A 14,548-nucleotide genomic window follows, 5' to 3' on the forward strand; every position below is an offset into this window, starting at 1 on the left:
CCGTGGCTATGCAGACTCCTGGTCCTGCACTCCCCAGGCTGCTGAGCCCATCCAGCAGGGAAGCGGGGTGCTCTCTCGAGGCCAGCTTTAGGGTGCCATAGGCAGCCCATAAAATGATGCTGAAATCCTTGTGCTGGGGCCATTCAATGGGCTAGGGCTATGCCTTGAGCAACTATTGCGGTGTCCAAATTCGGTGTGGGACTCTACTGCTGCCCCTGGATCTGATCTTGCTTGTTGGGCTTTGGAAAGGACTTGGTTTTTTCCGTGCCTTTTTTTTTTTTCTAATAAAAATTGCTCTTTCTAAGATGCTCCCAGTCACCTGCTCCTGGGCTGGGACCGGGAATGATTCGCTTCCCTTCTTCTGGCAAGAGGAAAAAAGGCAAAAACCCAAGACAAATGTGTTCTGCAGGGGTAAAACCAACCTGAGACTCTTCCCTTCTCATTACAGCGTCTTGGACCCGGTGCAGCGCCTGAGCGAGTCGGGGGCTGCGATGGAGGGTCCGCGCCTCCGCTCGTGGCAGCGTTGCCTTATCAGCGTCCCCGGCCCTAGAAAGTGACAGCTGGCTGGCTTGTGTCAGCCCCTGGGGCACTCGCGTATCGCAGTCCGGAGGGTTTAAAATAGCAAACCTCTGAGGCCACACAATAGCTTGGGCTTATATGGGCTCCTGGGGGGGAAGGGGGAGCGGCGGAGGGGGCCGGGGCCATGGCTGCCAAAATAGCAGCTCACAAGTGTTGCATTCTTCGCTGGGCGCCGGGCACATTCCTCGCGGCGCTGCCCGCCCCGGGGTGGGCGCTGGAGCCCCCTTAAAGCCTCCTGCCCCCAAAGAGCATTTCCCAGACACCCGCCGGCTTCCCCTCGGCTCCCTGGGATCCCACCGGTGCCCCGCAGCAGAGGTAAGGCTGGGCCGTGGGATGGTCAGTGGAAGGGCAGTTGTTAAAGACCCAGAAGGGGTTTGGCTCAGGGTTAACGGTCGTCCCCAGCTGCTTGCACTGGGATGTATTTTTGCTATGAAGGCATTTCCACGGATAAAGCATCAGGACCCTCCCCAGGGGATAGTGTTTGCAACTTGCCCGACGCCTTTTGAACCACCCTGATGTGTGCCAAGGCATCTGAGAAGGATTTTGGCTGCCCTGGTGCCAGGGGAATCTCATAGATCCCTATTCCCTGTGTCTCTGGAGGGGACAGGAGGGATGCAATGCCCGTGGGGGAGTCAGGCCAGCCTGGCCCCGGCTCACCGGCTGCCGTGGGGTGGGTTAGAGGTGGGATACTCCCGTGCATGGTCTGACCCTGCCAAGCGGGAAGGGAGCAGCGATGTGACCCACGCTGGAGCAAATGCTGGGAAATGAGAGCTCCATGTCTGGGTAGCCTGGAGGAAAGCAGGGACTGCGAATTGTGGAGGATTAACTCAGCCCCAGAGGTGTCACCAGCCAGCCCTTAGCTAACAGAGAAAAGGATTTTAAGGAGCGGAAGGGATATCTGGAGTATTTAATCCACAGCAAATGATGGGAGATTTTTTTTCAGTCAATAATACGTGCAATGTTTCCTCTTTAACTCTGTGATACGTCTGCTGAGTTCTCCTATTCTTTTAAAACAGGATTTCAAAGCTCTAAGGGAAAGGTTTATCTGTTTCTCTGCAGATGACGGATAAATATTTCCTCGAGCCACTTTCTGGTGTAACGTTAGTTTTTCTTGTATACCCCCTTAACAGTCTTGGTTTTGTTGCTGTTCCTCAGCAAATGCTGTGTGGGATCTAGTGATGTATGAGAGAGGAGATGAAAGGAAATGTAGACATAAGCTTTCACAAATGCATGTTTGTATGTCATGGCCAGGAGGGAGTCTCCACTCTTGTGTAATGAGAGGCCTACATGAAGTCTTGGGTGCTCAGAGGCCACATGAATGATTTGGCCAAACTCTGGGAGTAGCAGGACCATGCCAAGCCTGGGGAAAAAGCAGGGCCAGGAACTGATGTTCAAGGGGGACCAGAGATCAAGAAGATGGTGCTGGAGGGGGGTGCTTAGGGTCAAGCCCCATATGCATCATGGGGAAAGGAGCGACAATGGCAGAAGCAGGCGGTGAACCCGAGGCAGACAGGGATGAGTTCTGACTTCATTTGTCTCCAAAAAGCACCTTCTGAGTCATTGCTCAGAAGTGAGATTTGACAACCCCCCCAGGAACCACGGGTATGCAGAGGCACCCCTCCTGTAACGCATCTTTCCCATGCTTGCGGATTCCAGTCCTGGATTCAGCATCTTGAATAAGCGATCCTGAAGCCTGTCCTACCCATCCTGGGTAATAAATGCTCAACAGATGTAGCCAGGACCAGTTGTTCCCAGACCCCCGGCAGGAGAAGTGAAGCGGCGCTGCTCTGGGAACAGGTGGTTTAGCACATGGAAGTTATTTCTAGAGCTGCCTTGCGTTGTCCTGCTGCATCTCAGCTTTGCTGAGGTCTGGCACGAACGCAAGCGGTGGACAGGCTGTGTAGGAGCTTGGGGTGATGCTCAGGGCTGCTCTGGGGTGCCCGGGGCTGGAGCTGATCATGGGGCTGGTCTGTGCAGACCTTGCGGTGGAGCACTGGGTGGAAGCTAGATGAGCTGGGACGATGAGTAAAGTCCTCCTGACCATGGCTGGGAGGGTGACGGGTGTGCTGGGAAGATGAGCGTGGCCATTTCTGCAGAGTTATTAGCCCTATTGCCAAACCAGGCTGTGAATTATTCCTTTTAGTTAACCTCAGTCTCAGGGCCAGGACCAGGAGAGAAATGCTGCTGCTGCGCCCAGATCCAGAGCACGCTCTGCGCCTGGAGGGCTGGGCTGGGAGGTCTCACCGAGAGCTCGTGCTGTGGCTTGTGCAGGGCTGTAAATTTGAGATAACAGGACATCCCTGCAAGTTTCTATATCCCAACCGAGCTAAGAATAGTCAGGAAGCAAAACAAGCTGAACGTTATAATTGAGTTATTTGGTGCCCTGAGCAAACACAGCACCCGGAGATGGCTGCGGCGAGGGGAGCTGCGTGTCCTGGACGTGGCTCCTGACAGCAGTTATCAGTGTTGCATGAGGCTGTGTCTAATCTCCTGCCTCCTATTTGGGGCGAGCTGTGATCCTGGGACAGGAGGGAAGGGGGGAGCCTTATCTCTGCTGAGATAACACTGTCACACCCGGCCGGGGACAGCTCCAAGCTCCAAGCGCTTTGGAGGACGCAGCATCTCTGTGCCCGTGTCTCGGGCGCGGGAGGACAGGCTGTGCTTGTCCTTATCTCAGCTCCTAACCCTCGCTTTTTCCAATCTGCCTTGAATTCTGCTAGATAACCAGGCATGTCGGACTCTGAAGAGGTCATCGAAGAATATGAGCAGTAAGTTGTGTGTTTTTAAACACCCTTTCTTTCTTCTTATTCCCGCTTTCCCACAGGGTCACAGTATTGCTTAGAGGTGCCATTCGGGGGGCACCGGCTCTTGTCATTACCCCAGCACCCAGCATGAAATCCCCCACCCCGCGCCCACCTGCATCGCTGCTGTGACAGTGCCGAGACCCCCAGCAGTGGGGAGTTTTGCGTTAGGAGCTGTATCCCCATGGCAAGGGACAGTCCCTGCATTAAAAATGCTGCAGTCTAACTGAGTGAGGTAGAGCTGGGAAAAGCTGATGTCATCAGTCTGTGCTGCTGGGGTCCTACTGCCACATCCAGAGCATCACTCCCCAAGGCCCAAACCTGAGGGCAGCTTTTGCTGGTGAGCGCTGCTGGGCCATAGGCACACCCTGGAGAGCAGGGGCTCGCTATCTGCGATACATGGTTATAGGGATCAGTCCAAACACAGCTCCTGCTTCTCACCCACCGGCAGAAAAAGTGGACCTGAATCCTTCTCTTACGTTTAAATGCCACGACAGACTCGCATGTCTCGGCAATCAGTCTGACCCCTGTGCCCAGGGTCCCCTGCGCACACCCGAGGACAGACTGTGCATCTCCCCCAAGGTCAGGAAAGGATTTGGGGGCAAAGGTGGGATGTGAGATGCCCATTTCTAGGATTACAGATCTAGATACTTGGTCACTTGATCTTCTCAAGCTGCAAAATGGTGTTGTGCTCCGACCACAGTCGAAGAGTCAGTCGAGCACTTCAGCTCCTGCTATCTGCAGCCTGCAGGGTGATCTGGGTCTTGTCCCATCCCCACCGCCACCTTACAGCACGCCACGCAGCAGCCTGCCCAGCAGCCATTGCCTGTTGCTGGGAAAAGGGGAGCCAGCCTTGGGGAAATTTCCAATTCCCCTTTGGCCTCGCTGATGCAGACACATGCCCCATTGCAGCAGATCCCTGTAACTCTGCAAATTGGTGCTGTGCTTTGCAGGGAGCAGGAAGGTAAGAGGATGTGGAGCATCTGCAGCTGCCCCGAGGCTGAAGCTCAGAAATGATCAGAGCGACTTCAATAACCCGCGCCTTCTTTCCCTTCCCTCTCTCCCATGTGCACGTGTGCTCTGTGAAGAGGAGTACGTGGAAGAAGGTAGGTTTTTCACCGGCTGTTGCAAGGACCAAGAGACAAGTGCTGTTGGGTCAGTGTTTTGCTTGGGTGGGTTGTGGTGGTAAGCTCCTTGACTGCAATGGGCAAGTCGTGACCAGGAAAGGCAGATGAGACCTTGTTCTAGGTTTCTCCACCTGAAACATCAGTAGGATCAAAACCAGTCTGAATTTTCTCAGGATCTCTTTTGTCAGAGTGATCCCTTGACTCCAAAGAGGGGTAGAAATGCTGGGGCGTTGGCAGAGGTGGAGCCCAGTAACTCAATGGGAGCTGGAGCCTCAGCTGAATGTGTATTAATGACGCTCAAGCACAAACCTCCAACTGCCCCAGTCCGATGAAGAAGCAAACCCCATGGTGCATGCAGCCGCTCTGGGACACAGCTAGGCTGTGCATTTGGGGCTGGGTTTGGGAGCTGGGTTTTGCTGAGCCTCTTGCTGCTTCAGGGCCCTGCCAGGCAGCCCGGGCTGCTGCACGGCAAAGCACCCTGAACGTTACCAGCTAAGAGAGGCACAAGGGGGAAACCACTGCAGTGCTTGAGTCCTCATCTCATGCACGCCATAGCTACACTCCACAGCTTTATGGCGTCCGACTAACCTCTGCACTTATTCCTTTCCCTCCTCCCTGGCTCAGAAGAGGAAGAATGGATAGAGGAAGAAGACGGTAGTTATTGCACCTTTCTTTGTTTCATCTCTCCACTGCTGCTGTGAATATGTCGTGGGTCGGTGTGTCTTTTGCCTCTCCCTGGTTGGGAAATAATTTTCTTTCATTCTTCCACTTCTCTCTCTTGCTTCTTGCACTCCCCCCTTCCTGCCCTGCTGTGCTGTGCCTGTCTGCTCCTGTGGCTGTGGCTTCTCTCTTACATCTATCAACCAAATGCACTCCTCGTTTGCTATCTTCTTTTTCTTTCCTTCCTTCTTCTTTTCCTTCTTTCCTCCCCCTTCCAGCAAGAGCGCTGCGGGACCCAGCATCGCTCTGACTCCAAGGGAGGACTCTTGTGGGGATACTGCTCCCTCCAGTGGGAGTCTTGAAACAGTCTTGTTCTTCGCTGGCTAGAGGAGAGCAATAGAAACCACTCGCTCCCATCCTGGGGTATAAGAGCAAGATAGCATGAGAGGGAATGAGGGACAAACCAGGAGGTGGCTATAAATCCTTTAATTTTTTTTTTTTTGCCCTGCCCAAGCACAGAGAGCAGCCCTTGGCCAAAGATTAGAGCGAAGCCCTTTGCTTTCTGAGCCGCTGCTTCTTTCTCCTGTGGCTACGTCTCTCTCTCGGCCGGCTCCGTGCCGCAGTTGTCCCGATACCGGGGTCCGTAGGGAGCCAGCAGGAGCGGCGGCTGTCGGACTCACACTGCTCATTATTCCACAGGTCAGGAAGAACAGGTAGAAGAGGCAGAGGAGGAGACCGAAGAAACCAAGGCAGAAGGTGCGTGGTGGCTTCGCCAGCGAGCTCCCGTGGCTTGGCTGGAGCCATGCTCTGCTGGGTGGGGTGCCGAGCAGGGTCTGGGGTGTCCCAGTGTTGCCTGTGACAGCGGGCCAGCTGCCAGCGGGGCAGCTCCCCCATATATCTGTGGTTCCCAGCAAAGAGGTGTCAAAAATGAGCTGCCCTTTCCTCATCTACCGAGTGCCTTGGCCCTGCAAGCATGAGGATAATGGTGCTGTCTGCTGGTTGCTGATCAGTTTGTGTTGAGCACTCTGAAATAATGCCAAAAATGAGTTAAGCCTGTTCCACCAAGAGGTCCCCGTAGCCTTAGAGGGGAGATTTCCAGAGCTGGGGTTCATGCCCTGATGTGTCTCACCATCCAAAGAGCACTGGACTTCGTGACACCTCTTTGGAGCAGACTGGGTTGCCTGATGTGTGTCCCCGTGCTGTCACGGCTGGTGGGGCAGGCTCAGATCCCATCCGTGCTCCCCGAGTTAGGGTGCTGGGACCCATCCATGCTGGGGAGATGTGGCTGCCCTCACCCATGGATGCTCATATTCTCCCCATTGCCTTTGAAACAGAACAAGAAGATGAAACAAAAGCACCAGGAGAAGGTAAAGCAGGAATGGAGGAGGGGCAGTTTTGGCCATTTCAGTCCTGATCCCAGTCCCTCAAGACACTGGCCCCACTGGGGTTTTCAGTGTTGAATCCATTTGCTGCTGAAGAGTGAAAATCTGCGGTAAATGGGGCAGAGCTGCCCTGGCCTCGTCCTCTGCCGGGGCTGGGGCAGCAGGAGGGATGGCTTTGTGCTATGTGAGAAATTCACCCAAAATACAGAAGGAGAGGGTAGTACTGCTGCTTTCCCGGCCTCAGCAAAGCTTGCCTGGGTTCCTCCTGGAGAGGACCTGGGGCTCTCCTGGTCTACTGTGGGTGAGGGATGTCCGTGAGGGACCTGGTCTCTCCCCGTTCATCCTGGAGGGATGGAGCTGGGTTGCTGGATGCAGTGGGATAAGCATGGAGTGGAGGGGAACAGCCTGTCTGAACCACGCCGCTGTGTCCGCGGGCATGGTGCACAGCAGGGCTGGCCGCTGGGAGCCAAAGCACCGTGTTTTCCACAGGTGGAGAGGGGGACCGAGAGCAGGAGCCTGGGGAAGGTGAAGTATCGGTCCTCGCTCCTCTCTGGGGTGGGGGGACTGTCCCTTTGCCTGTATAAGGAGGTACCAAACGCCTTTCTGCTCAGCCAGGAGCATCAATGTGTGTCTCGGGTTCTGGCATACAGATGGACACCTCGCTGCATGCCTCTTCGCTGGAGGATGATCCACAGTGCAGCCTGTGCTGCCGGGAGGGAGGGGTAGCTCGGCTCAGTGTTGTGGGTTTTGGGTCAAGGTGTCAAAGCAAATGCCTCTGTGACACTAACGCTCTCTTTCTCGCCTGCTCCTGGGGACCCGCAGGTGAATCGAAGCCAAAGCCCAAGTAAGTGTCGGTGCATTTTCTCTGGTGCAAGGTCTGAACTAGGAGCTGTGCCAGGGCAGAGGCTCCATGTGGTGGGCTTAGCACCATGATCCATACAGGGCATGGGACAGTGAGGCCTCAAAAGCATGAAAGCAGGGTGGGGACTGGGGCACGGAGAGAAAAAGGGAGAGAAACGGGCAGATAAACATAGAATACGAAGAGGATCCTGACAATGAGGTCTTGAAGCATTTTGTGTGCTCCTTGTGTGCCCTGTGGCCCTGCAGCTGGAAAAAATCTGTGTGCACCGCAGCCTGGGGTACATGGTCCATGGCACAGACAGGGTTTTCCTTCTCCAGTATGCTTCTGGCCGTGGCTGGCGGGAGGCAGGCATTTGCACAAGTGCCAGCATCCCCAGGACAGGAGCATCTGCCTGAAGGAGTGGGGCCATGAACCGTCGCCAGGAACCTGCGGGTCCTCATGGACCCTTGGGATGCTGCGGTCTGGGAGGCAGATCTGTCCTCAGCCACGATTTCTTCATCCCTTTCTGTCTTGATGTGCATCTGAGCATCTCCTGCCCTCTCTCAAGCCCACAGAAGATGAGAGGACAGTTTCCAGCTCCCTATGCCCGATCACACTGGAGCACACAGTTCCTCTGTGCTCTTTTGGGTGAGCAGTGGGGTGGCTGCCAGCTCCAGGGTGCCTGGCAAAAGGTCGTGGCCAAGTTGCCTGCAGCTTGCAGAGTTATTCCAGCCATGCGAGTGCCTTGGAGCGCTTCCCGGGAATGCCAGAGGTCTTCCTCTGAGGCTGTCCAGCTGGCAACCTCCAGCAAGCAGCATTACACTTCCCTGTCCTCACAATGTGCTCACTCTGCATCCCTGGGGACTGCGAGGCTCAGAGAGGAGGGCTGGGTAGATCAGTGCATGTATGAAAGGCACCGTCCTGTCCCAGATATCTGCTGCAGGCTCACCATCTTCCTTTGATTGCAGGGTCTTCATGCCAAACCTTCTTTGATTGCTCACCTTTGATTGCAGGGTCTTCATGCCAAACCTTCTTTGATTGCTCACCTTTGATTGCAGGGTCTTCATGCCAAACCTGGTGCCTCCCAAAATCCCAGATGGCGAGAGACTGGATTTTGATGTGAGTAGTGCACCCAAAGTCAACCCCCACAAGGTGCTCCCCTCGCTGTGCTCCCCACACCATGCCCAGCAGCTCTGCAGCTCCTGGAGGGCTTCACTCGAGTGTAGCCACCGCCACTGTTTCTGTCCGGTGCAGGACATCCACCGCAAGCGCATGGAGAAGGACTTGAATGAACTTCAGGCCCTCATCGAAGCCCACTTTGAGAGCAGGAAGAAGGAGGAAGAAGAGCTCATGTCCCTCAAGGACAGGATTGTACGTCTGCAGCCCTCTCCCTCTCCCGCTATTGCCACCCTCTCCCTTGTGGGCAGCCAGCCACGATCCTTTCCCCACGGTCCCGACCGCGAGACCTGAGACATCCCATGTCCCTGAAAGACAGAGCCTGAGATTTGAGCCAGATTTTGCATCCCAGTGCCTGGGAAGCCCCTAGTCTGGATGCTGCGGTGCCTAGCGGAGATGCACCTTCCCCTGCGTCCATGTGCTCTCCTGGGAGACACGGGAGCAGCAGATCTGCCCTTGGGGCTCTCAGGGCTTTTGAGGTCAGGGATGTGTCCCTAGGGACAGAGAAGATGCAGATTCCCTGGGGTGTCCAAGCCAACGTTCTCTCCTCCTGCAGGAACAGCGGCGAGCGGAGAGGGCAGAGCAGCAGCGGATTCGCAGCGAGAGGGAGAAGGAGCGCCAAGCCCGCGTGGCCGTGAGTTTCCCTCTGGGGCTGGGGGGCTTGGGCTGGTCGTGGGTAGCACAAGCCCGGCCATGGGGCACATGGGAGCACGAGCTGTGTGTTGCATGCAAGCCCGTCCATGAGATCTCCATCCATCCGCTCCTGACCCACTTCTGACCCTGGCAGGAAGAAAGAGCTCGCAAAGAGGAAGAGGAGGCCCGGAAGAAGGCTGAGGAGGAAGCACGGAAGAAGAAAGCTTTCTCCAACATGCTGCATTTTGGAGGCTACATGCAGAAGGTGTGATCCTACCCCAGGTGGTTGCAATGAAGCTGCTGGTGCTCCTGGGAAGGGCTCAACCATGGGCTGGCCCCACAGCACTGTGCGTGTTCTCAGTGCTGGTAGACTGTGGTTTCCACAAGCAGCAGAAGACAGGCCACCACGGTTGGGTCACAGCAGTGGTCAGAGGCCAAAGTGAGCCTAGAGATCTGCTTTGCACATGCTGGCTAGGGGGGTCCAGCCTTGCCTCAGGGACAGGGATGGAGGTGTGGGGGGTGTCTTGTCCACTATTGCCAAAATTTCCTTGAGGACCTGTTGTTCTCCCAAAGTCCCAAAAGCTGAGAGTGCTGGGGGCAGAGCTGGGGATAGGGATAAAGAGCAAAAGCTGGGCAGATTTCCTTCCCTCTGATGGACTGATGGTTTCCTCAGTCAGAGAAAAAGGGTGGGAAGAAGCAAACAGAGCGGGAAAAGAAGAAGAAGATCCTCAGCGAACGGCGGAAGCCCTTGAACATCGACCACCTCAACGAAGACAAGCTGAGGTGAGCACGGGCTGCAGGAGGGATGTCCAGGAAAGGGGCTCTGCTTTGGGTCCCACCGCCTGGGCCAGGATGCTGGGCCAGGGCGGGCTGCCTGGGGCTTGCAGCCCAGGCAAGAGGGTGATGGCACAGCTGGGAGGGGGGCTGCGACACCCCACTGGGAACATGGGCTCTGTGGCTCTGCCGGGCCACCACTGCCAGACTGCTGCTGACAGCGCCGGCCATCAGAGGGAGCCACGCTCACATGCGTGGGACATAGGTGTCCCCATGTGTCCCAACGTCCCACCCATGCATTCAGTCCCTGCATGGGACTGGCCAACACATCCCCGGCTGGGCATGGAGCCTGCAGAGACCCGTCCTGGGGGAGCAGGCGAGATGGTGGCATCACTGCCCTGTCCCCTGCAGTGAGTTCCCCATGAGCCACATCCCTTTTCTGCACTGACACCAGCCGGTTCTTCCCACAGGGACAAGGCCAAGGAGCTATGGCAAACCATCCGCGATCTGGAGGCTGAGAAATTTGACCTGCAGGAAAAGTTCAAGCGGCAGAAATACGAGGTGAGCCACAAGGTCCTCCATGAGCTTGCTCACCCTCCGTGTGCCTGGCTGCTCCTTCTGCTCCCCTCGGGAGACGAGGTGGGTTGTCTGACTGACGGTGCTGTCCTGGGAAAGCTGGCTGCATCAGAAAAGGACTGTGCCCCCCTTGTGCATGGGGTGACAAACAGCCGAGAGGCTCTGCACCACTGAAAGCGAAGCCACATCTGCCTCCCTTTTGGAGATGAGCCAGGACCAAACCAACCCTCCCAGCGGTTGTCAGCCACCCTGGCAAGGCTGAGCACACAGCTATGAAATGCTGGAGGATGCGGCAGCTGCTGAAAGGGTTTGTGTGGTGGCCCTGTGACCTCCCAGCTCCTGGGGATGTGTGCTTTGCACCACGACAGGCTTCCCGCTGTGCTGCACATCACAGCCCTGCGCTAAACCCCACACAAGAACCACTGGGGAAGAGGGAGCAGCGATGCACCTTCGCCCCAACCCTCGTCCCCGGCCGGGCATGGAGCATCCTGCCAGGCCTCACCATCCACCTGCGTTTCTCTTGCAGATCAACGTCCTCCGAAACCGTGTTAGTGACCACCAGAAAGTGTAAGTCCCCGGGCAGGCTGAGCATCCTCCCTTGACGCCTCCTGCCCCTCCAGCTCCCTGCTCCCCTGCTCCCAGTGCCCTCCCTGTGTATCTCCCGACTCTCTTGCACCCTCGCCGAGCCACCTCCTGTCCTTCCCACTCCTGCCCCTGGTCCCACTGGTACCCAGTGTTCATGGCCCTGCAGGTCTGGCCCTCAGTCCATGCCGCTCTGCTCATGACAGACCCCCATTGCCTCCCACCTCCACCAGCTTCCCTCTGCCCCAGAGACCCTGGCTGGGGACGGACCCTGGGGAGATTCCACCTCTGCACATGGAGCTTTGTGTCCTGCAGGGTCCTGCCAGCCTCCAGCCATCCCCATCCCTGCAGTGGCTCTGCCCAGCACCTCAGGGAAGGTGCTGGAGATCCCAGATTGTGTTGGAGGGGAAATCCCAGGGGCTGTGGGAGCTGTGCAGGCCCACAAGGACAGGAGAGCCTGTCCCCGTGCCCGTGTTCCCTGCACAGGACTGGGGCACCCTTCATAGGAGGGTGGAGGTGGGTGTTTAACCCCCACCTTCGGGAGCACCATGCTGCTCTCGTATCCCTGTCCCTCCCTGCCGTCTCGCATGAGAGGTGCTCAGCCTGCCCCATGTGACAGTCGGCAGCATCTCTCGCCCACTTACACCAAATCTCTCTTCTCTTTTGCCCCAACGTGGCCTCTTACTGCAGCAAAGGGTGAGTACAGGTGTCTCCCGAGTGCCGTGTGTCTCCCGCTGCACGTGTGCTGCATGGACACTGGGGCTGACGTCAGGCTAGCAGTGGGACTGAGGGAGGAGGCAATGCCAAGGATTGGCAGCCAAAGCTGGGCTGGTGACTCGCAGGATGACATGCCAGAAATGCCCTTCCCTCTCCACACGAGCCTCCTCTTCCTCCTCTCTGCTGACCCATGGCCAGAGCAGTGCCTGTTCCCCTGATGCTGGTCAAGGAGAGCGATGTGGTGGGTCCTGGCTAACACCTTCACAGCTTCTGGTTCCTGGGAGAAGGATCCTGCGGCTGTCTTTATCCCTCCACAGCTGGAGATCCAGCTCGTCAATTCTTCTCTGAAGGCTCCTTGGGAGGGAGGAACATGGGAAGGGTATTGGAGCTCCTTAGAAACACCTGGCAAGATGCATGAGCTTGTTCCCATAGGGTCCCAAAACACACAGACTGACTCAGGTCCCAGGCTTTTACCTGGGACCTTCTTCCCCACAGGGCAGTGAGCATCAACCAGAGAGAGCTCGGTCCTCTTTGCAGGGCCTCTGATTCTCCTCCGGTGGCACTCACCTTCTCCCTCTTTTCATAGTCACTAACCCCTTTTTGCATGTGCTTTTCTGCTTCCCTTACAGGTCAAAGGCTGCCCGTGGGAAGACCATGGTGGGCGGCCGGTGGAAATAGATGACTCAGAAGGCAAAGGAGGCTGAGCCACTGAGAGGTGCCTTTTGGCCGACCAGCTGGCTTCCCCACGTCGTGGAGCCTGCACTGTGCGCCCACCCGCCCGCCCACTGCACAGAGCTTGCAAAGACCTTGCTGCAGGCACAGTGTTGTCTGGGTGGGCAGATGGTTTGCAAGGTGCCGTTTCTCATCTCCGCACCCCCACTTGATGTTGTGTCTGTAAATAAAGAGAACGGTGAGGGGGTGTGGGTGCTGTCTCCATCCTGAAGCTCTGAGCCCAGAGGAAACAGGCACAGGACAGTCCCAGCAGAGCTCCACTGAGCAAGCGCAGTTGCACACCCGCTTCTTGGGGTGCAAGAGGATGCAGCAGCCATCCAGGACCTCCTGAATAACATGTCCCCTTGTCTCACCTGCAATCCTTGGGAGGTTTTGTAACAGACCTCAGTGGTCTGACCTGCTTTTCCTGCTGGTTTGGGGCAATCCTAGCTACGGCCACTTTAGTTCCTGCTTTTGCTGTACGAGAGCCCCTCTCACTCCTCTCTGTGTCAGGGTTGGTCCTGTGGGACAGCATGGATAGGGGCACTGCTTCCAAGCCTCTTGGTCCATGGATTAGTCACAAACCCTGCTTCCAGGCCATTTTCATTCCTATTTCCACCACTTCCTAAAGGGCCCAGACCAACTGTGTTTGCCTCCTCTGCGTGTTTCTGACAGCACGCAACGAAGACTGGAGATGAGTCAGTGTGGAGAGACCATTTATCTGTCCTTTCAGGGGTGCAGATATCTTTCATCTAGCTGTAAGCATCTCTGTAGCAACGCTCCCACATGCAATGCCCACGGGGGCACATCAGCTGCATAATCCCAAGCGTTCCTGGTGCATGGATCTGCACTGTCAGCCAGCAGAAGACAGCAGGCTTGCATGACCATATTCTGGGGCAAGCTGTCCCTTGCTCTCGTTCAACAGCATCCAGGCCGTGAGGCCTTTTTCAGAGCAGTGGGGAAGGGCAGGTGGATGCACAGGATGGTGGATCTTCAAGGGCTTCTTGTCCCTTTTGTCTCCTTCCTTGCTGGGGCTGCCTGTCCTCTCCATCCCAGGCCCAGTGATGCGGGGGCATCCTGCAGGTTCCTCCCTTGTGCTGCCTGTTGGGTGACAACTTATTTTGCTTACTTCGAGATATGCCATCAGGTTTTGAGGAGCAAGGCTCTGGGAAGCCTCAGCTTTGGTGAGGCAGCAAGTGGAGGGCTACCAGCCCCCTACCACCCGCCTCCTCAGGAATGAGGTGTGGAGGAATGAACCTGATCCCTTACTGGGCCAAAAGGGGAGAGCTGGGGAGAATGGCAGTGCTGGGGTGGCTGAATGAAGGTCCAGACAGTGACCTTTCCACCCTGCCTGATGCATGGCCCGAGAGAGAGGAGCACTCGGGGCAGAAAGATACGTCTGGCTTGGAAAAAATATCCCCTTTTCCCAGGCTCTGAAGGTCCACTCTCAAAATCTTTCTGGCAGGCAAAGGCAGGGCCCTGCCGGTGCCGGTGCCCGGTGCCGCGCAGAGGCACTGCAGCCGTTCTGCCCGTCCCCTGGGGCTGGCAGCGCCCAGGGTGGGGGTACCGAGGCACTCCCTGCTTCCCACAGCGCTGCCTGTCTCGGCAGGGCGCTGGACCCCTGCCAGCCCGGCTCTGTGCGCGCCGGAGCCGAAACCTGCGCGCTCCTTCCCCGCCCGGCACCTCCCTCCCTGCGCCCGGTGCTCGGTGGCACAGCTGCGCCAGAACAGCTGAGTCAGCGCCCGGCCCTGCCACCGACCCTCCCCTGCTCCCTCTCCCACTGGTGTCTGTGGCTTTCCAATGTGAGCGAGCTGCTGCCGTGCTCGGGCGTGGCAGAGCATGGTGCAGGATGCAGAAATCCTCTGGGACATGGCAGAGTGCTCCGGGGTCTTCTTTGGGGTCTTACAGGGTGCTGGCATCATCCCAAGTGTTGCATGGGCTGCGTGACGATTGCAACGCTGCAGTATCTTGTGCCAAGGTTTGCTGGAG

The 14,548-nt window shown here is 56.9% G+C and overlaps 1 protein-coding gene across 5 annotated transcripts; it reads left to right on the top strand.

Moving 5' to 3' along the window:
* Positions 1 to 840: 840 nt before the first annotated feature.
* On the top strand, positions 841 to 12,921 carry TNNT2 (troponin T2, cardiac type). 5 transcript variants are annotated; one of them, XM_075174467.1, is made up of 16 exons: positions 3,310 to 3,347; positions 4,334 to 4,344; positions 4,469 to 4,486; positions 5,132 to 5,161; positions 5,867 to 5,923; positions 6,502 to 6,534; positions 7,039 to 7,074; positions 7,372 to 7,393; positions 8,449 to 8,509; positions 8,645 to 8,761; positions 9,123 to 9,200; positions 9,354 to 9,464; positions 9,873 to 9,982; positions 10,444 to 10,534; positions 11,076 to 11,116; positions 12,478 to 12,773. In XM_075174467.1, exons 1-16 carry the CDS (start codon positions 3,310 to 3,312, stop codon positions 12,524 to 12,526), a joined length of 903 nt encoding a protein of 300 aa, XP_075030568.1. In that variant the 3' UTR covers positions 12,527 to 12,773. The 5 variants fall into 5 exon arrangements, with proteins under 5 accessions (XP_075030564.1, XP_075030566.1, XP_075030563.1 ...); XM_075174463.1 differs by lacking the exons at positions 4,334 to 4,344; positions 4,469 to 4,486; positions 5,132 to 5,161 and adding an exon at positions 841 to 894 and having other exon boundaries at positions 3,300 to 3,356; positions 12,478 to 12,921; XM_075174462.1 differs by lacking the exon at positions 5,132 to 5,161 and having other exon boundaries at positions 3,306 to 3,347; positions 4,334 to 4,486.
* Positions 12,922 to 14,548: the final 1,627 nt, after the last annotated feature.

Source organism: Calonectris borealis, chromosome 26, assembly GCF_964195595.1.
Source record: "Calonectris borealis chromosome 26, bCalBor7.hap1.2, whole genome shotgun sequence".
Classification (NCBI taxonomy): domain Eukaryota; kingdom Metazoa; phylum Chordata; class Aves; order Procellariiformes; family Procellariidae; genus Calonectris; species Calonectris borealis.